The following is a 27,592-nucleotide window of genomic DNA, read 5'->3' as shown; positions in this document are numbered from 1 at the left end:
CTAAAATAATAGTTTCGGAAAATTTCTTCGAGAAAAACGGGGCGTTTTGAGCCTTTAGCTTCCGTAACAAAGTCTTTCGAACCACGAGCTTTTTTAACCTAATTCTTGATCGCTTTTGTCTTGTTCCGTCTCAGCCAGTAGCCGAGCTATTCCCCGCCCTCCCTCTTGGTGATCCTGAAGGTCGAGGTCACGCTTTCCCAGCATGCTACGCGAAGAAGCCAAAGATGGCGGCGGTCGCGACGCGTCGTTGGCTCCGGTTCCGCTGCAAGCTTTGCCTGACCCTAACGGCTCAGCGGGCAGGTCCGTGTGGACAGACACCCAGTTGCAGGTAAGACACGCATGGAGAATCCAAGAGAAAGACCCCCTGGCCAACTTCGTCCTCTGTGTCAGCTTTTCTTTGAGAACCGGGGAGCTAGGTACAATGGAGTGGGATGCGCATGCGCAATTTCGCGGCCGCGTGGTTAGCCCGGCACGCGGAGCTGGAGTCCTGGAAAAAGGGCTTGAGACTCAAGTGTTAGAGCGTTATTTATTGGATGGTTGGCTTATCCTAGGTTTAAGAACTGTCGGCAAGATTAAGATCCTGCTCTCGTGGAAATTGCGTTTAATGTGGCTAGTAGCAACCCCGTCCCAAGTTTTAATAAAAACAGGAAAGTATGCGCCCTTATTCATTTTTATCAAATGGGGATCTCTGAAGATTTTCCCAAATTAAAGGCAGTTTATGAGGGCCACTGTGTGCTGGATGTTGTGGGGATGGTTGGCCAAAGAAATTATCCAGGTTTTCATAAAAACAAAGAAGTCTAAAAGATTTGAGCACAGCCTTTGGATTGCTGTGATTGTCACACCTGAGAGTATGTATTTAATTTTTTTTCACTAATTACAAACAGTGATGGTGTGGAAATAGAGTCAGTAATTTGTAATGAAAAGTTGGGAAAACCCCAAATTTGGATTCGATGTTTGTGCCATTTTTTTAGTTGATTAATAGACAGATTTTCTCTTTTGTAGACTGCAGCTAGTAATAACCATCCAAAAAATGGTGAGGAATAAGTGAGCTGTGTAACCTCAGATATACGTCTTATATGCAATACCTTCATGCAACTTCTCAAAAAAGGAGAAAATGCTCCACCTGGTACTGTAGAAGCCTTAATGCTGCTGTCTATCCCAGTCCTTTTCCTGGTAGTGCCACTGTTGATATTTTTCTATTCATTTCCTTTGCCTGACAGCAGCATCTCTCCCTCTGCATTTACCCACAGGACAACAGTGGTCACTATATCATAATGTCAGGAGAGACAAATAGTGTGATTTGAAAGAGTTGATCCCTCTCTGAAATTGATCCTTAGCAGAAAAGTATCGTTTTCAAATGATGATTGAGACCAGATACCAGTAGAGGAAGTGAATTTTCTATCTAATCACGTTCTGGCAATTTTAGGAATGGTACCAATGCCATGTAGGAAAGGAATACACAAGATAATACTGTATGTGACTGTGTGATATTTTGACTGTATTTCTTAGTGTTACCAGAACATTTTAAAACTCAGTCATGAGTCAGTGATTCTATATTTTGGATAAAAAGTAATATCGGCCGTTTCAAGTTTAAATCAGGATGTACATATTTGGCAAATTCCTGATTGTTGAATGAAGTGGGATGAAAGCCCATGATGATCTTAGCTTAATAATTTATCATAATTGCTTTAAGTGGGATACTCTTATCATCATTAGGGTGTTATTCATATAAAATCAGGAGCTCATTAAATCGTCCCTCTTTAGATTACCAAACAAACTCAGTATTTTAGATTACCAAAGTTGAAAGTCCCTTATATTTCGAATCAGCTACTTCAATGGTTCAAGTGCTATTGAAATTTTTTCCCTGATTTTATTTAATGAGATTGATTAAAAAATGTCGACCATATTGTGTCTGTATCTTGTATCTATTTTGTAATGGTTTTGAACTTACTGTTCAGGCCATGTCTTTTCAGTGTACATTGATATGAATCATTCAGTTATTTTGATCCATGACAATTGGAAAATTTGGGTTCAAAATGCACATAGGTGGAGGTGAGATGGAAACCTCAATAATGAGTGTTACTTTAGGGCTTTTATTTTTTGCAGATTTTATTCTGGAAGTGCAACCATCGCAAAGGTTGAAGGAGCTAACGTAACAGGTATATAAAAATATATTGAAATAATTTCGTTTCTGTGTTAACAAGTTGCACTTATTTGTAGTAGTAGTAGTATTGGGAAACCAATTTACTTTTGTTTTATTTTCAAATTAAGGGATTGAAGAAGTGGTCATTCCAAAAAAGAAAACCTGGTGAGTATTCAGTGTTCATTCAAGTGCAAAACTGAGTGCAAAACATTTGTAGGTAAGGAGGCAATGACATGAAGAAAAGTAGAGAGCATTCCTCAGAGACAAAACAGCTGATGGGAGAAAAACTTGGGAGTTGAAAAAGAACATAAAGAGGAAGGTGGAGAGTAGTGAGTGAATGGGGCATGAGATTTACATAGATCTTCTGAACTGAGTTTTGGTTAATAGTTAAATAATAATGATTAATTATGAACATCATTATTAGAATAACTTTTTTTTTTCGTTTAAGAAAGTTCTTAGAAGGTTGAGAGACCAGACAGAAGTGTTATCCATACAGTCTTCAATAAAGTGAAATAATATAGTGTGGACAGAGTTTAGCCTTTTTTAGCTAACTAGGTAGATCTTTGAATAAATTGCCTTATTCAACATTTGTTGAATATGTGAGAACTCAAACTTCACAGAATTCTTATAGTAATGATTTTGAGTGCATTTTATGACCCTCAAAAAGCCAGGTCTTCTCCAAGTAGGACCTGAAGACTCAAGTTCATTTAAAAAAAGAAAAAACTTTATTAAGTTACAGAAGTAATTAACTATTGGGGGGGGCTAAATGCAAAAAGGAAATAAAATTACCAGCAATCACTACTCAGAGGCAGGTTACTTAACCAACTATCCCATAGTAAAACGTGGGTAACGACAGCACCAGGCTCAAAGGAGTGTAGCCTCATTTGCTAATGTTGTCTGTGGCTACCTTTATGCTCTACTGGTATAACATACAACAGAGTCCCTGTGACCGATAAAGTAAAAAATACTATTCCTTACAGAGAAAGTGATGATTTCCGTGCTCAGGAATTTAGGCTTTTAGACCTGGAAGAAGCCGTAAGGACTACAAATTCTTGTTGCCTCATTTTAGATAGGCATCACCTTTTAAGAGTGTGATTTCCTAGATCACTCAGGTAACATAGAAGACTTAAATTATACAGGGTCATTGTGAGTTTTCATAGATGAATGTGATGTGATAAAGGCAGTGTTGTGAACAGGTTAATTTGAATTGTATAGTGATTTTAGGGATGATTCAGGAAGTCCAGAGTGCATCTTCTGATTTATTCTCATATATAGCTGAGTTAAGAGCCACCACTTTAGATAAAAGAAGCAAGGGTAGCCCAGAAAGTGCAGTAAGAATGCATAGGAAAATGGGGCCTTTGAGTTTGAGCCCCACATGGGTATAGAGATTATTTAAAAATAAAATCTTAAAAAAAGAACGCGTAGGAAAATGGATAGGACGAGGTAAGATTCAGGGTAGATGGTTTTATGAGCTAGGAGTGCAAATTGCTCGCCCTTTGGAGATGGTATGATGGACAATGCCAGAGAGGGTAGGCAAAGTATAGTAGGAACATGTACTTACCCACCTTTAGGCAAAAGAGTAGGACAGTTCTCTCATTTTCTCGTTTGTTTTTCTAGTGATCTTGAGAAATAAGAACTGGCTTTAGGTGAGACCTGAACTTTTTATTGGCCAATCCATACTGAGAGTGGAATCACTTGTTCATTTTGTGGGTATGGAAATCTCTGACATGGGTCAACTTGTGGTTCTTGTTCTTAGGGATAAAGTGGCTGTTCTTCAAGCACTTGCGTCCACAGTGAATAGGGTAAGTAGGAATTTTAGGTTTTTGTTGTGGGTCTTGAAAGTTTCTTAGAAATGATCTAATCCAGTCCCTTCATGTGACAAATGGGGAAACTAAGCTTTTAAAGGAACTGGCTCTGAAAGTCCTTGACTTAGGTCCAAGCCTTATCTTCAAAATCTTTTTTTTTTTTTTTGGCTCGGGTGTGATATTGTAATGCAAGTGATCTGTAGACCAGCTTTGAGAAGTACTGTATCTACCATGCTGTAAATTATGCAAGAATGTGGGTCCTGGAGCCAGTGTTTCGTTTCATAGCTGAGCAACTAGCTTTGTGATCTGCATCAAAAAGTTATTTTATCTCTTGACGTTTCTATGTGTTTATCTATAAAGTGGGGATTAATTATAGCATCAGACTTCAAGGTTATAGTGAGAATTAGTGTATAATTAAGGGATTTAGGGCAGTGCCTAGCACAAAAGAAATGCTCCTTAAATGCTGGCTATTTTATTACTACTGCAGCCATTTTAGTGAGATATTTGTCAATAACTTGCTCTGTTGACAATTCAAAAACAGTTTGTAGTCTGATAGATAAACTGAAACCTTGGTAAATGCCTCAGAAATGGAACTTTTTTTCTTTTAAGTAATCTCAGCACCCAGCGTGAGGCTCACACTCACAACCCTGAGATCAAGAGTCGCATGCTCTACTGACTGAGCCAGCCAGGCGCCCCGGAAATGGAACTTTCTGAGTGATTATATTTTTCGTTCTATGAAAACTATACTTTTAATTTCAAGTATGGGGATAATGTCTAAAATAATGAAGACATCAACTGCTGCAATATCTGCATGGATACTAAGCCTTTTTAAGGCTGTTGTCACAGATTTACAGGATTGTTTTCTATTGTAGATGTTAAACTTAAGGAGTATTGGGCCAAATATACCCCGATACATCCTAACAGTTTCTCAGAAGGGGTTTTTATAATCCTCTCCATGCTAGCAAGACAGAGATTTTCAGCAGTTCACTTATCTCTAAATAGGCACCTGCATTGTAAACTGGAGTAATGGTCCTCTGAGACTGATCTCAGTTTTTTAATGAGAATGGCCTTCAAATCAAAGAAGTTGTAGAATTATGTGTGCAGTTGTCTGATTTGTCTAGGTTTGGGCCCTTAAAATCCAAGATATAGTCACTTATTCATTCAGTAACTACATATTCTACCCTTCTGATGCTTACCAGGCACTGTGCGGGATGTAGAATAAACTCAGCCCTTGCACAGTTCCTAGAGAGGGAGCAGGAAGGAGCACTGAGAAGAGGGTACGGAACCCAGGCTGGGGAAGGACTTCCAGAGGAGCTGATAATTGGATTGCTGCTAGGAAGGTGAGCAGCAAGGATACTGTGGTGGGAAAGAGCATTCCTAGCAAAGGCAGCACCGTGCACAGAGGCACAAAGGCCCAGAATGCATAGTTGGTATGGTAGGAATGAAGGATCTGAAGGGTGGAGAAATGAGAAATAGGCAAGATGATGAATGCTATGCTGGGGACTCAAGTCCTCTGAAGAGTTTTAAGCAGTGGTATGATAACCAGATTTTAGAAAAGACAGCCCTGTGGAGATGGGAAACCTTTCAACTTTAATGTAGCATAAAGATCCTAAAACTAGCATGTCCAGACCCAAACCTTTGCTATCTCCTCAACAGCAGCTCCATTATTCTGATTGCTTGAGTCAAAACCCTAGGAGTTACCTGTGACTCATCTTTCTCTTATGCTGCACGTTAGTAAATCCTTTGTTTCTTCCTTCAAGATACATGTGCATGGAGTCCCACGACCACTCCCTGGTTCAATGATTGGCTAGGAGGACTCCCAGGACTCAGCATATAGTCCTACAGCTATGATTTACTATAGAAAAAGGATACAAAGCAAAGTCGACTAAGGGAAAAGGAACATGGGGTGAAATCCAGAAGAAACCAGGTGCAAGTTTCCAAGAGTCCTTTCCCAGTGGAGTCACACAGGACATGTTTAATTCCTCTAGCCGAGTTGTGACAGCACGTGTGAAACATCTGCCACAAAAGCTCATTAGAAACTCAGGGCCCAGAGGTTTTTTTTGGTGTCTGGCCACATAGGCACCCTGTGCCTGGCACATACCAGAATTCCAGACTTTCAGAAGGAAGGCAGGAGTTCACTGTAAGCCACATTTGCACAAACAGTTTAGGCACAGTGAGCCAATCTCATCAGTACTGGGGATGGTGGGAACCCTCCCAAATCCAGGTTTCCAGGTGCCAGCCAAGGGCTAGCCTTGCAAGCAGACCTTTCTAAGGACAGCAGTCACAGGCCTGGTAACTCTTTCTACACATTATCAGATTTTAAATGCTTGTCATCACCGCGGCGGCTTTAGTCATCTAAGTCATCGTCATTATCTCTTACTGCCCTGGACTGATCACAGCTCTCTCTTCCACTGCCCAAGCTCCCCACAGACTGCTCGCAGTTAGGCAGCCCTAATGATCCCAGTAAAATATTGGATCACATCACTCCTTCCTGAGAACTCAAGTGGCCTCTCATTTGTCATAATTGGGGTAAAAACTGAAGTCCGTATGAGGGCTCCTAAGGCCCTCCCATGATCCTCCCCACCCCCACATTACCTCTCTGACAGCGTCTCTTGCTGTCTTCCTGGGCACCCTACCCGAGCCTGGCTAATTCTGTTTCCCAGCAGGCACACCTCTGTCTCAGGGTCTAGGGTTTGCTGTTCGTTCTGCCTGGACTGTTTCCCCTGAGATACTCTCATTACTTGCTCCCTCACCTGCTTAGCTCCTTGCCTCAGTGTCACTTTTACAGTGAGGCCTTCCCTGACCATCCCACTTAGGTTGTAGATCTGCTCCTTTCTTGTCCCTTTTTCTACTTCATTTTTCTGCATAGCAGTTAACTGTTTTTAATTCACTATATATTGTTTATTTTTACTTTCTGTAGGTTCCCCCCCACTAGACTGTAAGCTTTATTGGGGTGGGGGGTGATCTTATTATCTCCCTTATAGCTAGAAAAATGCCTGGCACAAAGGTGCTCTATAAATAATGAATAGGAAGGCACTGAACTATGGCCATGGCAGTTGGGATAAGGGACAGTGGAGTTGGTAGGGGAAGTTAAGGAACTAGCGATGGTTGGGTCTGATGATAGCTCAGTTGAATGGAAGTAGTAGGACAGGATCTGCAGGTTGGACTGCAGAGTGGTCAGTACCATTCACTGAGAGAAGGCAGGACAGGCAGTAGCTTCAGGAAAGTTCACTTTGGGGATCCGTTTGGTTCGAGGCATCTGAGCTCTGGGGCCAGAGTGGAGTTGTTCCACGCAGACCGTGGAGGACTTGGAAATCATGGAGGGAGGGAAAATGGGAGATAAATAGGAAGAATAAGTCTAGTAAGTTAAAAGAAGTCCAGCATGTCACCAAAACTAGAGGCCCTAAACAGGTGTCTAACAAGGGTGGTGCAGAGGATCAGAACCAGAGCCAGGCACTAGTTTGTAATCAAGGAATGAGTAGTCCGGGGCAACTAACCTAGAACTGCCACTTCTGGTTTACCATTACATGACTGCCTCATTTAGTAGAGTGACATGACTGGATGAAATGAGCCTCCCATGACTATGAAGGGATATGGGTTTTGAGAGTGGCAGCAGGAGGCTGAGACCCCCCCCCCAAAAAAAAATCCTACCTCCAGGCCTTAGGTATGAGCAGCCTTCCCTTGAGAGTTGCAGGGAAGCTGTCCCTTGGAGAGTCCAAGTAAGTAAGACATGGCATGAAGGGGACAGTCAGGAGAGATTGTGGATATAGGGTGAGTTTTTCCTATGGAACAAAGGTCCCAGAAGGCCCAGGAAAGGCGGTTCCAAGGGAGAAGAGAGGAGTAGAGGAAGTAATTGGGGGGCAGGTTTTCAGTGGTACTGAGGAGTTTTGTTCAGGGTTCTCCTCTTAGAACAGTGTGAAAAAGTGTATGGAACCTCCGGCAACAGGACGCAGGAGAAGCTGCTGTTTGCTCCTTCCCAGAGGGCACAAGAGTATCCTCCGTTTGGAGGAGGGATTCTTGGGTGGGTAGTGGCCAGGCTTTGAAGGAATGCAGGACACTGGTGCCCACACTAGTTAATTCAGAGGATCTTTCGTTTAAAACATCAGTAGTTCCTGGTAGCACCCTCAAATCTTAAGAAGCAGTCATGGGGGTTTGAGCCATTGTTTGCTTGGTGTGTAATGACAGAGCTGAGAGTGTGGTATAGGTATTGGTGTTTCTTTCACTATACACACCTTTCTGTATGTGTTACATATGTAATTAAAACTTATTTTACAGAGCTTTTGGTCATCAAAACTCAAGATCTTAGTGAAAATCTAACTAAAGAGATTTCTGTGTCTTCATAGGACATCACAGCTGCCCCTTACGCATTTCAGGATGACCCTTACCTCATACCAACATCCTCTGTGGAATCTGTGAGTGTCCTTCTGTGGTTTTTCCAGCGTTATATTTTATCTTGCTTGTTTGGGTGCAAACACAGATATAGAATTTAGCTTCGGTGTAAAAACCTTTGAAAAGGTAACAGTTTCAAAGCTTTAGAGATTGGCTGTGGAAGGGATTTGGGATTTAATACGTAGGGCTCTGACACTGGAGCAGTCCACTCGGTTTCAGTGCACTGGTTTTATGTACCCCAAGCTGTATATAAGATGTGACCTAAAATGTCACACTCAGTAGCAGAGGTGGATATATAACATGTGTAATTTAACTTCTAATTGGTTTTCTATGTATTGTTGCATTCTTTGAGGGGGAGGCTTGCTGAGGGTATAATTTTCATCTCTTGAGTCAGTTTAAATCTTTTTCTTTATATAGCGTTCATTTTTATTGGCAAAGAAGTCTGGGGAGAATGCAGCAAAGTTTATTATTAATTCCCATCCCAAGTATTTTCAAAAGGACATAGCTGAACCTCATATACCGGTAAGGAGAGGTAATAGTGATTTTTCGGGGATTACTACGTAAATGTAAATTAAACCACGTTTTCATGGCTAATATTTCAGTAGCCACTTGAATGTTCTCAGTATTGGGTGAAGTCTTTTGATGTGTATAGTTATCTTTGCTTACACTAGTAACTTTTTTTTTCTTTTTTTTTTAACTCCTGTCTGTATTTGCTCCTCATCCTGTTTTCCCTATTTGGCTTCTGTGACACCAGAATCTTAGGTCTTTACCTCTGTGACTGTTCTTTTCAGTTTTCTTCAGTAGCTTTTCTATCCACCCCTTGAATGTGGAGGTCTTGGCCCAGGTCCTTCTACTTTGATAGTCCAGTGTCCTGGTTTCTCTTTAGAGTGTGTCACCCCTTCTGCCTTTTGCTTTGAACTCCAATTGTATTTCCAACTACCTCTGTGTCCTGTAGTCATGAAGCGTGAATGTCGTGCGCACGCGGCGTGTCAGCCATCGCGCTCGTCGTTTACATTCACGCTGTGCTGTGATTCTTTCCTTCCTTGCTCTCTCCGTTAGATGCGGAGACCCTGAAGGTAGAGAAGGACTTTGATCTGTGCCTCCAGTGCCTCGCTTCGTGCCTGGCAGAAAATGGCATTCAATAAGTATTGAAATAAACTAGTGAGTGAGATGAAATCAGCCTACCTTGGTGATGGTCAATGTTTTTAGAGTAAAAGAAGCATCAGGGCTGAAAGGGTTCTGCCTGTGCAAACCAGGTATACTCTTGACACTTTGAAACAAGATTGGAAGGAAAGGAGAAAGGATAGTTTTCGGCAGGGGACGAGACAAGTTCAACTTGAGGGTGGGGAAGTTAGTTGGAAACCGGATTCTTTGGATATGAATTAAATATTTATTTATTTTGGGGTGCTTTTAAATTCTCCCTGAGCTAGGAGATAGTTAATTGATCTTGTTTTGGATCCTGGAGGGGTTCTTCGATTTTTTTTTTTTTTCTTTTTTTTTTTTTCTAGTCCCTGCAGAGATGTACACCTGGTGCCTGGTGCATGAAACATGAATTGGGACAGTGAAGTTTTATTTTAGTGTGTTGGTGATAAAAGTTTAGTCCTGCTCCCTTTTACCTGTTTTGTGGTAACTAGCCATTTTCTTTTCCTAGTGTTTAATGCCTGAGTACTTTGAACCTCAGATTGAAGATATAAGTGAAGCAGCCTTGAGGGAAAGAATCAAACTCAAAAAAGTGAAAGCTTCTGTGGACATGTTTGATCAACTCTTGCAAGCAGGTGACTCAGTTCATTTAAAGCACTCCTAGGAACGTGGGCTTGGAAGTGGGCTATGGTTACGTGATCCTGCTGGTTGTGAGCAAAAGTTACAAGGATCTCTGCTTGATGCAGTGTTCATGCTCTTAACAGTTAATAATATTTTAAGTTCTGCTTCAGCTTTCCTTTCAAAGTATAAGTGAAATAAGTGAGATGGAGTTGCAACTTAGTTTACTGTGCTCTTGGGCTGTATTGTGCAGCAGATAGAGAAATTATAGAGCCATTCTTCCCTGGCTTCCATTTTTAACGTTAGGCATGTACGTAACTGTATTCAGATTTCTTGTACTCTTTAAATATGTTTGGAGACATAGACAAGAGAGGAATATTTAAAAAGGAAAGAGCACTGAACTGGGATACTGATTCTAACTCTAACACTGATTAGCTCTGTGGCCTTGGAAGAAAAATCACTTAATTTCTCAGAATTTCTGTCTCTCATTCTCTGGCTCTCTGACTTTGATCTGGATGACCCTCTAGCAGAATAGGTCTAAACTGCATGGCTTGTCAACTGCCAGGGGACGAGTGTACCTGTAGTGACATCAAAGGCAGCAGGATTGTAAGTTAGTGGACTCCAGAGTGCTGTTCCGTGACTTAGGATAACAAGCAGTCAAACACAGGAGAGGAACTGGACGGAATCACTCCGTGTATTCTCGAACACAAGAAACCTTCACAGAAAGCTGTATCTAATTGGAGAATTTTGGTGTGTTGTCTGCTCTGGCATTGGATATGCAGATGAATTGCTGACGCACGTTATAACTGAGGGAGGCTTTTGCCTCTGCTCGTTGAATATGGTAAACGCTAAGACTGCATTCAAGCACTTCGTGCTCAGACCTGTCTTGCTCTAGTTTCATGCACTGTGCTGTAGGCGCACGCAGACATTCAGCAAGCGGTTCTAAAGACGGCGTGTCAGACCCGCGGCTCGGAGCCACAGAACAAGCCGATACGTCGTGGGGGGGGTTGGAGGAAGTTTTAGTGTCAAGCCCCTAATAAGTACCAATTTGCCTGACATTTCACTTACTTAATTTAATTCTATTATGTGCTGTGTTTTATAATCATTTTATAAAGGAAGCTGGTTATGAAGTAAGTTTCCAGGGATACACAGTTCTGAGATGGTAAGATCAGCCAGTCCAGTTTCCCTCCGTAGCCTCTCTTCTCTCCACTCTGCCGTGCTCTTTTCGGAGATTTTAAATTTCCCGATTGGCATTTTTATTAGTATATTTTCTTTGGAAAAAATAATACTTCCTGTTCCCTTTTTTTCCCTAGTGTCAAGACAGGAACATAATGTTTTTGAGTATCACTTTTTTTTTTTTTTTTTAAGATTTTATTTATTAATTAGCACAAGCAGGGGTGTGGCAGGCAGAGGCAGAGGAAGAAGCAGGTTCCCTGCAGAGCAGGGGGAACCCGATGTGGGGCTTGATTCCAGGACCCCGGGATCATGACCTGAGCTGAAGGCAGCCAACTGAGCCACCCAGGCGCCTAGTATCACTCTTTTAAAAGCTACTATAATCAGACATTTATGCTAGTATTTCTAGGCAAGGGTTCCAGTGAGGGCCTGGATCCAAGTGGAATAGTTCTGCTTGCATTTGTTAAAAAATGGAACTGGGCCAGGGGAACTAAGTGGCAGTAATTTGCAGAGTGTTCAGTTTGGAAACAATAGTTAAAACCTTGAGATCGTTTCTCTGGGGACATGAGTATGTAAAATAAGTGAGCACAGGGTCAGGCATTGTCTTGTGTTTTAGTCCCTCCTGTCAGACCCCATGGTTAGTAGGGATTGTGTCCCTGTCTGCATTCCTCCAAGTTGATGTGGAGTGCGTACTCATCCATTCTTAGAATGGTTCATGACACTAAATACGAGCCAAGAAAGCCACAGTTTGTAGAAGAAGTGAAGAATTTTAATCCAGTGAGCTTCAGTTCTTTATTGTTTCAATGTTTCTTTCCCTTTTTTTCTCCTACCCGCAGGAACCACCATATCTTTGGAAACAAGTAATAGTCTCTTGGATTTGTTGTGTTACTATGGTGACAAGGAGCCCTCAGCTGATTATCATTTTCAGAAAAGTGAAAAATCAGAAGAGTTGGTAATGGATTTTGGCAGTGATTTTTTTAAAATTTCTTGTGATAGTAATAACCATTTCAACATAAGGCGGGTTCTTACGCCATATGTTAGGGTAGTAGAGATTTGTTCTGAGACGTGATATGGTATAGTAGCTTTGATAAAAAGTGGTTTGGAGGAAGAAAGATTAAAACAATTATTTTAATTCTGGTTTCCTTCTTAAAAATATTTTGACCTGGCCTACCACATGCAGGCAAAGCTTTGGCCAGAAATGTTTAGGCACATTCTTCTGTTGTTGTTAGTTACAGTGATCATATGATGTGTAAGGAACAGGGAAAGCCTCCAGGGCCCCAGCCCCCGCAAAAAAATGCATACATAACATGGGCAGAGGAGTGAGCACACTGCTGGGGGTAGAGGGCGGTATTGTGCCAAGGGCTGGCCTGTAGATAGGGAGGCCTATCTTAACTTCTCAACCCAAGAGTTTTATTTCTAGAGAAAGATCCCAAGGACATCTTTAGGTCATGTGAACAAAGATTATATAAGTCATTTTTATAATATTCGTACGCGTAGTTACAAAAATGTGGAAAACTGGATGTCCAGTGGCATGTCATTGGATTATGGTAATGTGGTGGTGGTGTAGTGTAGGTCTCTTTGGCTGTGGAAAGATGCACCATATATTGATAAGTGAGAAGATAGGCAGACAATATTTAATTTTTTTGAAATACTTTCATATGCATGAGGGAAAATGAAAAGTGCTTTTCCTTCCGTTTATGTCTAATTTTCCTCCACTAAATATTGAGTATTTACGTACAGAGTAAATTAAGTCTTTTAAAATGTATAGGCATCTACGTTAGTTCTGTGTGGATCAAGCTAGGTAGAACCAGCTCAAGCCAGGCTGTGTTTGGATTTCCAGTTTCTGTCTCTGAGTGAGGCTATGCAGGGAACTGGCTTCATCTATCTCCAGGCCATCAGTTCTCGTTTTAAGTGCTAGCTTTACTTTTCAGCTCTCAGTGAGCTGATTTATGCTGAAAAAATTACCAGTTTTTTAAATGAACACTTGGTTCTTTTCTTCACCTTCTGTTGGATCTGTATTTTATTTTTCCGAAGTTTCCTTTGCCTTTCTGGGATTTTAAGTATTCTAAGTAGGAAAATGCATTGCATTGTCATTTTTTTGTTTTATTTCTGTTGATGGTTCATTTCAGGAGGAGGCCGCGGAGGAAAATGATGAGAAATCTAAGAAGGCTGATCATCAGTTTGGAGTCACATGGAGGTATGTTACACATCATTAGAACCTTGTAGTATGGTTTTTTATGGCGCTTGGCATGTTCCCGAAGAGGTGCTCCTGAAGTTTTCTAAAATAGAATTTGTTTTTAGCATACAATACAAATGTGACCTTGGTATTCATATGCGTTTAGAGCTCGTTTCCATAGGATCTTTACTTCCAACCAGCAGTACAAGGTTGACACTTCATTCTTTGTAGCCCCCCCCACCCCATTTCACTTCATGTCACCCTCACGTAATGTTGGTTTCTTGGGTAGTTTCATCAGTGCTACTCGCAATATGTACCTCCTGTTGTGAAAGATTGGCTAATTTTGTTTACGTAAGAATACACATACCCTAGAATGTAATTCTAAAGTAAGGCTGCTGGCCAGCAAGCAGAAATACTCAGCATTTCCAGACAAAAGGTGAGTAACGTTTAACTAACATTTCAGAATTTAAGTTAACAGAAATGTGTAAGAGAGATTTCACGTGGACATCTGGAGGAGAGCTACCATTAATATCTGAAGTCTTTTGAAGTGATAAATTGAATAGAATCAAACATTAAATTTCTTTAGTAGATTTTAATAATTTCGCATAGTGGTTAAGAGCATGGACTTTGGCATACCATCCTGGCTCAAATCCTGCTTCTGATTTCCAAGACCTCTGTAAAGAGGCAGAAGCAAGATACAGCATGGTCTCTATAACATGGTTACATTGATTGATTGATTGATTGATTGATTGACTGATAGGGAAGAAGGAAGGAAGGAAGGTGCACCAGAGTGTGACACGTACACGCTAGAATACGAGAGAGAGATTCAGGAGAAACTGCTTGTCCATGGTGGCCTCTGGGGAGTTGTATGTGGTTGAGAGAGGGTGGGGAAACTTCACTGTATACCCTCTGTACACTTTTCTTTTTGTTTAGTATTGTGAGTATATATTTTTTGTAAAAATTTTCAGTCCTGGTTCTGTCATCAACTGCCAAGACGCGGACCACTTGAGGTTTTCGAGCCTCGGTTTTTCCCACTTTTCAGAATGATAACCATGTCTCTCTCTCTCTGTCTGGATGGTAGGAATTGTGTGTATGAAGTGCTTGGCACAGTGCTTGGAACATTTTGAACTCACAAGAGATTGTCATAGCTATTGGTTTTTCCTGTTTCCCCTGGTTCGTTTACTCTTCCTGTGTCTAGGGCAAAAAACAATGCTGAGAGAATCTTCGCTCTAATGCCAGAGAAAAACTCACACTCCTACTGCACAATGATCCGAGGAATGGTGAAGGTAACATTTATTTTTCTATTTTTATCTTTAATTTCCACTAAGTCAGGATTTTTCACCCTCAGAATTATTGACGGTTGGGCCAGATAATTTTGTCGTGGGGGCCCTCCAGTGCAACGTAGAGTGTTTAAAAGCTCCCTGTTCTCTCGGGATTTCGTACGTAGCAGAGCAGCTCCCTCGCGATCTATTGAAAGTCAGCCCTCGACACAAGGGTTTGAATAAAAAAAAAAAGAAAAAGAAAAGCTCCCTGTTCTTTACCCACTGCATATCGGTACTACATCCTCCCCAGCCCTCAGTTGTGACAACTAGAAATATCGCCAGGAATTATACATGTCACCTGGGAGGCAAAGTATCCACAGCGGTGGGTTATAAACTTCATGAGAACCAGGACCTTGTCTGTTTTGTTTACTACTGTGTTCTCGAACCCTAAAACAGTCGATGTGCAAGTATTTCTTAAGTCAACATGTTAGAGGTTGCTTAATGTTTATGCTTTCTCTGTCCTAGCACCGAGCTCCTGTGCAGGCTTTAAACTTGTACACTGAATTATTAAACAACAGACTCCGTGGTAAGTGCGTTTGTGGAGAATTCCTTTTCTTTACTTAAGAATCTGTAATATCTGGGACGCCTGGGTGGCTCAGTTGGTTGAGCATCTGCCTTCAGCTGAGGTCATGATCCCAGAGTCCTGGGATCAAGTCCCACATCGGGCTCCCTGCCCAGCAGGGAGCTTGCTTCTCCCTCTGCCTGCCGCTCCCCCTGCTTGTGGTATCTCTCTCTCTCTCTCTGACAAACAAATCTTAAAAAAAAAAAAAAATAAAATAACATTTTTGAATCCGCAAAATATTTGGATCTTGCCTCAATTACGAGCTCAGTTTTTATCTTTTCATGTAGCATTGGTATTGATTGGCATAGATAGAAGCAGGAGGAGCGATCCAGAGCAGGGGTGATTGTCTAGTGTTGTGGGCACGTGGTAAGGGAGCGAGGGGCCACATGTGTATTACTTCTTTGCCTTAAACTGAGGCATTTAGGGGTTAAACTTCAACCCAGATTTTTGTGTTGACAGCTGATGTGTACACCTTCAACGCATTGATTGAAGCAACAGCATTGAGTGTGAATAAGAAAATGGAGGACAAATGGAATAATATACTGGTAAGGAGGAACCCTCATTTTGTCTTCTGATGGGCCTAAAATACCTTTTCCTAGAAATAAAGGGGGTGGAGACAGCATTTTTTGCACATTTTCATGGCAGATACAACAGCGCTGGGCACTCAGTGGTTGTGTGTTTACCCCCTCCCATCAACCCTGTAGTTTAAATAGCTGTGTCTGACATGTGAGAAGAAATGTTAACTGACCCAGAGTTCAGAAAGACCTCAGTTGCTTTATTTCTCATCATAGTTTTTTAGTCATAAGAATGTATATTAACTGAAATGTTTTTATCAGGTAAGTCTGAAAAATTATATTCATTGGATTTAAATAACTTAGGAATAGAAATGTGTTTATATTTTTACACCATACGGTTTATGTGTCTTTATACCATACTGCTGCTTATTTTACAGGAAAACACTCCAGTTCATTCTAGTCTGTTCTTTTGCTTTACTAGGCAGGGTGAAGACAGTTGGACCCCTTGATCAAGTGAGGTGGGGTGACTTCTCTAAAAGGCAAAGTGACTGGTCCTGCTAATAGATAATTCTTAAATTAGGGATATATTAGTCTAAGTAACGTTAGACTTAGCCAGAGAGCCAAGTTCTTTTTTAGTGTGTAATATTAGTTAATTGGACAAATTACCTACCCAGGCGTAAATGAGACTTATGCTTTTGACTCAACTAGGAGCTGCTAAAACAAATGGCTGCACAGAAGGTGAAACCAAATCTACAGACATTTAATACCATTCTGAAATGCCTCCGGAGATTTCATGCATTTGGAAGATTGCCAGCCTTACAGACCTTCCGTGAAATGAAAGCCATCGGAATAGGTGAGTATGTGTCATGTCCCTCCCTGGAGGCTGAGCCAGTGCTGGCCAGAAGTCTTAGATGCAGACAGGTAGAAAAGAGATGGTAAACTTTTTGCCGTTTATATAACGTATTGAGAACTTCCATTCCACCATTTGGCATTACAAGTATTTAGTAATGGTGGGAGCCCCTTTATATTCATGCTCTTTATAGCAAATTACAATGTTCTTTTAATATTCTAGGTACTTTTCTATGGATTTTTGGGGAGAACTGTTCACTTAAGAATTAAATAGTTTTAAATCCCATGACATTTGCTAGCATAATTAGGTATTTGAACCTAAATGTGCTACTATGTTGTATAGTTTTCTGTAATTATTAAAGGTTGTTTGGGCATCAGTTCACTTCAGTATGTTTTAGTGTTCTTGAATGAAGAATTATAGTATAAGTGCATTAGCTATAACATTTACTAATGACATGTCAAGGCTTTCTAAGAGTGTTTATGATCCCTTTCCACTTAATATTAATTAAAATGAGCTACGACAGGTCTTTGTTCAGAGGAATAGAAATGTATCGTCTTTTACTTAAATACCAAGGTCAGTGTGTTTTTAGTTCAGTGTGCCTCAGTAAACTGTATTTTTGGACAGCTGTGTTTGACTTATGTCTTATTTTTTTCTGTCAACCTGGTAATTTAGAACCCTCGCTTGCAACATACCACTATATTATTCAGCTGTTTTATCACCATGGTATGTATGACGTTATGTATTAATTTATATAGAAAGCTGACACATTCCCTTATGTTTATGTGATTAATTGTTACAGGTCTCTTTCACTACATACGATTTAAGAATAGAGAACACAAATTGACATTCCTGTAGCCTGAGCAAAAAGTTATTCCAGCTGGAGGGGACAGGGCCATTAAATGTACTAACAGTGTTGGTGTACAATTACAAATGGTCCGAAGGTGGGGCGCCTGGGTGGCTCAGTCGGTAAGCGTCTGCCTTCGGCTCGAGTCATGATCCCAGGGTCCTGGGATGGAGCCCCACATCGGGCTCCCTGCTCAGCGGGAAGCCTGCTTCTCCCTTTCCCTCTGCCTCTCCCTACCGTTCGTGCTCTCTCTCTCTCTCTCAAATGAATAAGTGAAATCTTTAAAAACAAAGAAATGGGGGCGCCTGGGTGGCTCAGTCGTTAAGCGTCTGCCTTCGGCTCAGATCATGATCTCAGGGTCCTGGGATCGAGCCCCAGATGGGGCTCCCTGCTCGGTGGGAAGCCTGTTTCCCCCTCTCCTCCCTGCTCATGCTATCTTCTCACTCTCTCTCTCTCTCAAATAAATAAAAATGTAAAAAAATTAAAAATAAAAAGACTTAAAAAAAAAAATGGTCAGAAGGTATGTTAGTCTGGAGTTCTTTTGCGCCTCCAGAGCTGTGCTTTTCAGGCAAATAGCCGTTAGGCACACATGCCTCCTTAATGAAAGTTAAAGGACTGAAGATTTGGTCATCGAATTAGCGCTGGGTACCCACGTGTGGCTCCCGGCTGCTGTATGCGGTGACGCAGCTAGAGAACATTCCCATTTGTACAGGGACTTGTTGGACAGTGCTGCTCCACCGTAACCTTGACCTTGTAGGAGAACCTTTTGGCTCCGTTTGTCACATGCTTTAGGTCAGCCACTTCCTGTAGGAGCTGTGCTCTGTTGAACGGACTCCAGAGCAAGGCACACTGGAGCTGAAATTTCACCTCCGTCATTTACCAGTTGTGCCAGAAGGGACTGGATACCCTACCTGAGTGAATACCATAGGGCTGTAATGATGAAATGAACTATGCCCAGTGTCTCGTCTCTGCTTGGAAGGCATGCAGTAGGCACTCCTAGTCTGTCAGTTTTTAGCCATTTGCCCCAACCTGAGAAAGAACCCCTGGGTTCAGAAATGACTGCTCCAGTCCTTTTTCCTGTGGTTGACTTTATATATATAAAACAGAGAAGAACTTGATTATCTCTGTTTTGGTGGACTAATTTTACAAAATCCACATCCTCACCTATGAGGAGGATTTTTATTTTTTAGGGTGCCGGTGGGGGGAAGAGGTAACAGACTTTATCTTGGAAACAGGTAAACAGTTTCCACAATAATTATCTTCTAAAATTTTACTCCACCTTGATGATGTTATAGTGAAACTAAGTGTTTCTGACCCCAAAGCCTGTTGCATTTTTCTCTGCCATCACACATCACTTCGGTTCAGTTGTGTCCTGCTTCCTAAGTAACACTCGGGAACATGGGGGCAGACTCAGAGGAGAAGTGTCCGTTTGCCTTACACGTAGGTAAACTGGCTCCCTGCAGGAACCACTTACAGGTATTTACTCAAAGGAGAAAGCCTAAAGAAAGGATACATGTAGATTATTATGTAATTAATAAAATGATTAGAAATGCCAGCAAATGGAAACACGCTTGAGGAAATTGTAGAAATACATCTGTACTGTCATTAAAACTACACTATCACTTGTGTGCGGATAAGGTAGGGAACAGATTGTATGAATAAGGTGATGTGTTGGGAATTGTGTAGGTGCATTTTGTACCTATTAGTACTCAGTTCATGTGATTTTAAGAGGATTGCCTAGATCCATTAATTCTACAGTTTTCTTTTTCTTGGCCTTTTCATCCTGATTATACGTAACACAAATGATTACTAGCAAAAAAACGTTTGTTTTTCGAAGTATGCAGATTTGGTGAGGTTGTGTGTGTCTCCCACTTCAGTGAAAGTCAAGCTTGGGACAAGATTAAAGAGGAAGGGCAAGTGTGCTGGGAGCACATAGCCAAAGAGCTGGAACTGTCCAAGATCATATGGAGAGTTCCCCTCTGTAGTGTGTGCACCTGCTCCTTCCACGAGCATGCGCTCCGCCAGCTGTGTGCCGGGCAGTCCGCTGCAGGGGGAAGGGGAGGTGTGGCCCCTTGAGCTGCACTCTGTGTGGTTGGTGGGGGTACACACGGGACTCCTTATGAAGCCTAATTGCTTTTTCGTTCTGCAGAAAACCCTTCAAAAGGATCATCGCTCATAATCTATGACATTATGAACGAATTAACAGGAAAGAAATTTTCCCCAAAGGACCCAGATGACGGTATGCGCAGAAATTGCTTGTGTGCAACAAAGAGCCTGCTTTCCCGATTGCCAATTATTAGAGACCTTATGACAGGACAGGGTTTAATTTAGCTTAGTTGTCTTATGGTCATTATTCTGAAGAAGCCAAAATACGTCTGGAGCATTGCTCTGTGCTTCCTCTCCTGGAGTTTTTATTCCTTTAGGTTTAACTTACACATTAACAGTTTTATTTATTTATTTATTTATTTATTTATTTTTTAAAGATTTTATTTATTTATCTGAGAGAGAGAATGGGAGACAGAGAGCATGAGAGGGGAAGGGTCAGAGGGAGAAGCAGACCCCCCGCTGAGCAGGGAGCCCGACGTGGGACTCGATCCCGGGACTCCAGAATCATGACCTGAGCCGAAGGCAGTTGCTTAACCAACTGAGCCACCCAGGCGCCCCACATTAACAGTTTTATTGAGTTTGATTTTTAGGATTTTTATTAATGCTCACTTGAAAATATATTCTACCCATTGTAACCAAGACTTTGTGAACTTTGATTTTCAGATATGTTTTTTCAGTCAGCCATGAGAGCTGTAAGTACTGTTTCTTGTTTAACTTCTGTTTTTCTTTTTCCTTTTATCCACTTAAATTCCTCTATAACTCGTGCAGGGTTGGGGGTCTCCCCTAATTCTTTCACTTTCTCTTTTACGTTTTTGGTCCAAATTTTTTTTTCTCTTAAATTCTATACTAATTCACATAGCATCTCTACCTTTATTTATTGTATACGTTTTCTTTTTTTCACACCTTTGTTCAGATAAGGTTTCAGAGTATTTCATGTTTACCTGTTTGTGACTTTTTAAATTGATAATGGTTGTTTTGAATTTTGGTTTTCCATTTTATGTTAATCAGAAGAAGTTTTAGGCAGTTTCAGGATGGATTAGCATATCCTATTCCCTAAGGATAATTGCTTTCCAAAAGTTCAGTGTGTATCCTTGTAGGTTTTTTCCTCTAGGTATTCAAACACACACAACCAGACACATTTCCATTATATTTTGTTTGTTGACAACAACATAGCATTTCATAGGAGGGAGGTACTACAATTTACTTAACTCTTCTACTGTGAGTGTGTTTTGGAGTTAATTCATGGGGTTTTTTGCAAATATAGTGATGCTGAAATGAGCACTCTGTCTTTGACCAAGTGTTTTCATAGGATTGATTTCTAAAGGTACCATCACTAGATCAAAATCATCTTGTTTTAAATTTTACATAACTTGAGGTTTGCCTTTTTTTTTCCCCTCAATCTTATAACTCATTTGCTGTCAACCAGTAATACATTGAATCCGCATGAGTATTTCCACAAGTAACTCTTTTTAATGTAATGAGCCACTGTTTGGCTGATAAATCTCAGTGATGCTTACTGTTTGCAAATTTTCAGTGCTCGTTTCTCCGAGATCTAGAACTTGCTTATCAAGTACATGGCCTTTTAAACACTGGAGACAACTGGAAATTCATTGGCCCAGATCATCGGCGTAACTTCTATTAGTAAGTGTGTTGGAAATGTATCCTTTTGCATTATTGGAGCTTCTTTAAACAACCATTAGTTCTGTAAGTGGGAGACTGTTGGTAGCCCTCCTATGTCACCTCTGCAGGCACCATGCCCCTAACTTACCGTACATGTTAATTGAGCACTTGGAAGTTCAAGCAGTGGTAAACTGATTTGCCGTATGGAGATGTCTGCTGTGTATCTTTTAGACTCTTTTTCTTTGTAACGCTTTAAATACACATATCTTTTTTCTCTAGGCCCTATTTTATATTTTTGAATGTATGGTAGCGTAGGTCCCTAACAATTTCACCTCAAAACAGCCTCTTTGTTTTTGTTTTGTTTTGTTTTTTTGTTTTTTAAGATTTTATTTATTAGAGGAGGGGGAGGGGCAGAGGGAGAGAGAGAAGCAGGCTCCCCGCTGAGCAGGGAGCCCGATGTGTGGCTCGATCCAGAACCCTGAGATCATGACCCGAGCTGAAGGAAGACACTTAACCAACTGAGACACCCAGGCGCCCCAGCCTCTTGTTTTTAAAGATGAAGATACAGAGATGAAGCCCAAAGAGACTCCTTAAATGAGTTTGATTTCAGGTAGATAAAAACAGGAACTTAAGGAGGCAGCCTGTTAATAGGCATGTGATGATTGTCTTCTATGTGTCCATATCCTTGCTTCACATTGCATGCTTTTAAAGTGAATGTGATATTCATTGTTGGCTCACTGTGAGCTGAGAGCATGAGGAGGCAGTCATGAATGGCCAGCTGAGGATAAGAAGGTGTTAATTGGGAAGTCCAGAGAACATAGTTAGCACCTCCTGAGTCAAGCATTGGCCCATGTAACTTGACATTGTTTGTAACTTACAAATTGATTTTAAATTCTGTGTAACATATCCTATAGCTGTGCTGTAATTCAATCATTCTATTGTTAGGGATCTGAGACTAAACCTACCTTTTCTCTCCCATTACAGTTCCAGGTTCTTCAGTTTGCTTTGTCTAATGGAACAAATTGATGTCACGTTGAAGTGGTACAAGGACCTGATACCTTCAGTAAGATGATTCATGACCTCTCATTGTAGATGTGCTTGTGGGTATCTTTGCTGACTGATACTTTAAAAATGTATTCGTATTTCTCTTAATCAGGTATTCTTTCCCCATTCCCAAACTTTGATAGACCTTCTCCAAGCATTGGATGTGGCCAACCGGCTAGAAATGATTCCTCAAATTTGGAAAGGTTGGTTTCAGTTTGTATGTTCAGGCCCATCTCACTTCATTGCCCTACATTTTGATTAATGTTAGGGATGGAAATTTCCTTTTTTTTCCACTAAATTAAATATATTAGTTAAGGTCTGCTTTATGGTTGTTGACTCACATTGCGTATAATATCGCATGAGTAAAAATGCATTGAAAGTGACCTAAATAAGTTCCTTTGTGACAGGAAAAGGTAGAGTTTTGTGCGTTCGTTGTGTGACACGACAAAGGGAAGATCAGTGCTAATTACGTGGCACACCCTAAATCAAAATTCAGGTCTCCATTCGCAAAGCCTTTGTTATTCATCTGTACCATGCTGCATCACTGTGACTCAATTGTTAACCAGTCAGTGATATGTTTCTAAGACATGGGCGTGATTGTGCGTTTCTGTGTATAAGATTGGCTGCAGAAGATGCTGTGTCTCATCTGCTAGGTGATGGTGATCGCAACTTGAGTTTTCTGTCAGCTTCAGGTTTCCATGCCTGAACACTGAGACCATAACCCTGACCTATTTCACAAGATTGCTCTAGTGATTGTTACATCAAAGATGGTTGACAATTACCAGGTGCTGTAAAACAGTGTCTTGCCATATGGAGCTGGTAGCTGCTCCAGAGTCGTGCACATGCTGTGTCTCGCACTTGACTGGGAGCAGGTTACTGCCTTCCATCGCTCCTTCATCCATTCTTACCGTGAATTATCCTGCTGGTTTCCTGGAGACCTGGAATAGTGTCAGCACCTGACTTTCACCCACCAAGAACTGTGACAGTGGACAAAGGTCAGCCGAAGAGTTTTGGTTTTACATGACAGTGATCACCATTCACTATGTTCTTTTTCTGTTTCAAGATAGTAAAGAATATGGTCACATTTCTCGCAATGACCTGAAAGAAGAGATTCTGATGCTCATGGCAAGGGATCAGCACCCACCAGAGGTAGGGTTATATCCAGATTCAAGTTATGTTACAGTGATTAGATGTGTACTAACCAGTATGTTCTCTAACATTGTGGACCTTGTAAGGGTAAGTTCCTTGGTTTCATCAGGGAGACATTACAGAGAATTCTGCTACCTAAACCCAGATTTAAATTCTACATCTAAACATACCCAGCCATTAGCAGAATCCCATTTCTAAAGTCACTTTCGTTCCTCCAGTCCAAAACTGTCTTGACAGTAGTAGCTTTTTGAAAAAATTCCCATCTAAAAAGAAAACCCATAATGTATTTTTGAAGGATGTGGCCAATATTCAAATTATTTACCCCAGAGCAGGGCAGGGTACGTTCTTTTTTATTGCTTGTGTACTATACATGTGATGGGTTCAAATGGTAAAATGCATAGCTCAAAAATGTCAACGCTTTTGTGGAGTCTTCTGAACTTAGATTCTCCTAAAACCAGCTAGGCAGTTCTGCTGACTCTTCAGGGCCTCTCAGCTTCAGGTGGCGTTTGCTGACTGTGCTGCAGATATCAAATCCACTTACGAGAGCCAGGATGCCAGACAGATTGCTCCTGAGTGGCCAGCCAACTGTCTGAACTATATAGCTGTCCTCTTTTTAAGGGCTGGCAGAACGCAGGAAGCCTGGTGAGTACAAAACCACAAGTGTAAATTAGAAGCATTTGTACTTGGATCTCAGAGAACATTTTCCCGGTCACTAGAATTTTCTAATTTGACTATTAGATACGTAATCAGAAAAATAAGTTTTCTACATAATGAGTTTTCTCTGGGACTGCAAATACCAACTGAAAAGGAAACTTTTGGAAGACCAGTATAGTATATACGTTGTATTTAAGAGAGGACACAGCTTAATAAGGGCTAATTCTCTATTTCTTGCCTGTTTTCTGTATCCATGGGCAAGTAGTCACTTGTCCTGTCCACTTAAATAGAATGATCACAGAATCTTATTTTTGAAAATGCCTTGGGCATTTGGCTTATCCAGGTATTTCAAGTGCAGGCTGTGCACTTGGACTTCTAGAAACTGACATTTAAAAATGGCCTTGACTAGGGGCGCCTCGGTGGCTCAGTCGTTAAGCATCTGCCTTCAGCTCAGGTCATGATCCCGGGGTCCTGGGATCGAGCCCCGCATTGGGCTCCCTGCTCGGCGGGGAGCCTGCTTCTCCCTCTCCCACTCCCCCTGCTTGTGTTCTCTCTCTCTCTGTCAAATAAATAAATAAAATTTTAAAAATAAAGTAAAAATAAAAATGGCCTTGACTAGAACCATCTTCGGTTTGTGTCACTGTATACCTACCAGTTAGGTGTTTTCATCAGCATTTCCTTCACATACTAATTCTTAGTGTTTGTGAATGGACACTTTACATGCATTCCTTTTTCTAAAAGCAGAGAAGAAAGAATACTTTTGTTCAGTAAGTGGGGTACTTGTATATGGATTTTTCAACACAAGAAAGTAACTTGAACATAGGGTTGTCAGCCCAAAATGTGGCTGTTCACTGTCTTCAGGAAAAGCTGGTGAATGAAGGCTTTGCTGCCTAAACTGGTCTTAGGAGTGTAAATCACACACATGACCTCCTACACTGCTAGTGACAAACCTGTGATGCTCGAATTTGTTAACTCAGGTTGACACGCACTTGTTACGAATCAGGCTGTGATGATTGGCGCAGGGGTACGGACCTCAGCTGAATCATGGGAGCTGAATGTATGTGTTCCACCTTTGTCTTGCATGTGGCAGGATGCTGGTGAGCACTTACATGAGACTCATGCCTTAATCTGAGCCTGCTCTTCGCAATGTAATTCTAGGACACTGATCCCGTTCTGGGATCATAAGAGAGGAAAGAGATCGCACTCTATTGCATCCCTCTCTGCTGCCCACAGGGTGCATTCTGTCCCTGCGAGGACCGAAGTGATTCTCGAGAAGAGGATATACCCCCCCCCCCCCAGTAATTCTCAACACTGGCAATGAATCAGACTTGGCCTGTGAAACTTGAAATGTACCTATGTGAAGTTTGGGAGGAGGGAGTTGAAGCACCGAAGGTGCTTTAGATGTGAACAGGGCTGGGAGCCTGTGGAGCTCACAGGTCTGTGTCTTCAGGAACTTGCAATGGGAGAACAGCTGTGATCATCTGCTCACCTTCTGTGCTATTTATATTCGTATCTTTCTCATATCTCATCTTGAACAGGAAAATGTTGGGGCTTTTCAAGAAGCATAATAAGATCCCTGGGTAAGTTGAATTTAACAAGCCTCCCTGGGCACATCTTGGAATTAGCTGCATGGTCTTAACTCTTACCATGGGATGATTGGAATTTCTTCACATTCCTCAGTCACAGTGATTGAGCATTCTTCTGCTCAAGCAAATGGACAATTGCTTCCACCATCTAGGGCATCCTGAAGCAAGCACTGTTTTTAATCTGTGCTTGTTGATTGCAACACACTGGGCATACACTGAACAACAGATCCTTAATGAAGGCATACTGGGTCAATGTTCATTGTATCTTTGACCCTTTAGTCTTCGTGGCAGTGTCTGGGTGGCTCAGTTGGTTAAGTGTCTGCCTTTGTCTCAGGTCATGGTCCTGGGGTGGAGCCTCATGTCTGGCTTCTCATTGGAATTCTCCTCCCTCTGCCCTTGCCCCCGCTCATGCTGCCCCTCTCTCTCAGGTGAATCTTTTAAAATCTTTAAAAAAAAGGAAGTCTTCATGTAAGTTTACCTCCAAAGCTACTGTTGTGGATTTCATGACTCAACTTTATAGAATGCTAGGTTTTACTTTGCATATGAATCTGTGAGGGGGCTCAGGGGTTTGGTTGGGGAATGTTGACATTTTGCCTTTCTTTTACAGAAATGAGTTGTTGAATGAGTTTATGGACAGTGCAAAAGCATCCAGCAGCCCTGCCCAGGCCATTGAGCTAGTGAAGCTTGCAAGTGCCTTCAGCTTGCCTGTTTGTGAAGGCCTCACCCAGAGAGTGATGGCTGACTTTGCAATCAGCCAGGAACAAAAGTGAGTCTTGCATCAGATGGAGCAGACGATTTGTCCATCTACCCATTCAATGCTTATAGCTTTCTTTCTCCTGAACTTTTTTCTTTGCAAAACACCAGGATGTGATAGCTATTTATTTCACTTGTCATACATGTCAGAGCCTATAGATTTGGCTCTTGGAAACTTTTCCCTTTTCATTAGAGTTTAAGTTGCAGAGTCCCCTCCCCCAAGCCTAAAATGCAGTGTAACCCTCTAGTTTATTTTCCTTACAGGGAAGCCCTGGGAAACCTAACCTCACTGACCAGTGATAGCGACAGCGACAGCGACAGCAATGAAGGCAAATAAAAGTGGGCGAATCAGGAGCAGCTGTGGCCTAGCATAGTTGTTGTACTTAAACTTGAGAACTGACATCTCTGTTCAACTATCTCGTGAAGAAAACAAGAGAATTCAGACTTGAACTTCAAAGAACAATAGGTACAGCATGGACTATTTAAATTCCTAATTTGATACTTCCTGACCCACCCATTCAGGGTTGACCACTTAAACAGAAGCAGCACTACCATTCTCATTTCTGTGGACACACACAGTGAGGACACGGCTCCTGGCTTCAGCATAAGCCCTGTGCATGAGCAGTGTTTGTTCAGCTGACTTCACACTGCTGTCCAGTGTGGTTTGTCTTCCCGTCGTGGACTTGGCCTTCATGGGCTGATGCTGTGATGCTGGGGCTTCCTCAGTCTTCGAGCAGGTGGCTAAAGGAGGTTTGCAATACACACATCTCCATTGATACTGGATCAGTAGCCCAATTTAAGGGGTATTTTAGAGGTGAGAAATTTGCCATTGTTGTTTCATCATTTCTAAGATGCATAGTGTTTGGGCTGCACATATGGGAAAATGAAGGCTGTAAATAAACACTGTAGTTAAGGTGCATTTGTACGCATTCCCATTACTTTTACACAGCCTTTGTCCCCCCCCAGCCCTGGGACTTGCATGAAAGTGCTCCATCTGCCTTGCTTCCCCCCCATGTGCCAGCACCTTTAGTTGTACTCGGTGTACTACAAGTGGTCTGAAGTGAGGGCCGCTGGGCACCTGGGTGGCTCAGTCAGTGAAGCGGCTGCTTTGGCTCGGGTCATGATCCCGGGGTCCTGGGATCG

At 41.6% G+C, this 27,592-nt stretch overlaps 1 protein-coding gene and 1 non-coding gene across 4 annotated transcripts; both read left to right on the top strand.

Moving 5' to 3' along the window:
- Nucleotides 1–192: 192 nt before the first annotated feature.
- On the top strand, nucleotides 193–27,592 carry PTCD3 (pentatricopeptide repeat domain 3). Of its 3 annotated transcripts, XM_032410524.1 has the most exons (24): nucleotides 193–328; nucleotides 2,107–2,159; nucleotides 2,272–2,308; nucleotides 3,900–3,945; nucleotides 8,292–8,360; nucleotides 8,755–8,859; nucleotides 9,989–10,112; nucleotides 12,105–12,220; nucleotides 13,398–13,465; nucleotides 14,643–14,730; nucleotides 15,232–15,292; nucleotides 15,788–15,873; nucleotides 16,552–16,696; nucleotides 17,366–17,416; nucleotides 19,687–19,776; nucleotides 20,307–20,335; nucleotides 21,178–21,284; nucleotides 22,248–22,326; nucleotides 22,420–22,510; nucleotides 23,371–23,456; nucleotides 23,950–24,098; nucleotides 25,649–25,690; nucleotides 26,304–26,462; nucleotides 26,714–27,592. In XM_032410524.1, the coding sequence occupies exons 1-24, from the start codon at nucleotides 225–227 to the stop codon at nucleotides 26,784–26,786; spliced, it is 2,058 nt and encodes a 685-aa protein (XP_032266415.1). In that variant the 5' UTR covers nucleotides 193–224; the 3' UTR covers nucleotides 26,787–27,592. The 3 variants fall into 3 exon arrangements, with proteins under 3 accessions (XP_032266415.1, XP_032266416.1, XP_032266417.1); XM_032410525.1 differs by lacking the exon at nucleotides 19,687–19,776; XM_032410526.1 differs by lacking the exon at nucleotides 193–328 and having other exon boundaries at nucleotides 2,145–2,159; nucleotides 3,761–3,945.
- Nucleotides 25,111–25,247, top strand: LOC116636527. Its single transcript, XR_004300366.1, has one exon. It is a non-coding gene; the product is annotated as a small nucleolar RNA SNORD94 (small nucleolar RNA).

This window comes from Phoca vitulina, unplaced genomic scaffold (assembly GCF_004348235.1).
Source record: "Phoca vitulina isolate PV1807 unplaced genomic scaffold, GSC_HSeal_1.0 scaffold12, whole genome shotgun sequence".
NCBI classification, from domain to species: domain Eukaryota; kingdom Metazoa; phylum Chordata; class Mammalia; order Carnivora; family Phocidae; genus Phoca; species Phoca vitulina.
The sequence above is the reverse complement of the archived record's forward strand: the minus strand, read 5'-3'. Positions and strand labels throughout refer to the sequence as shown.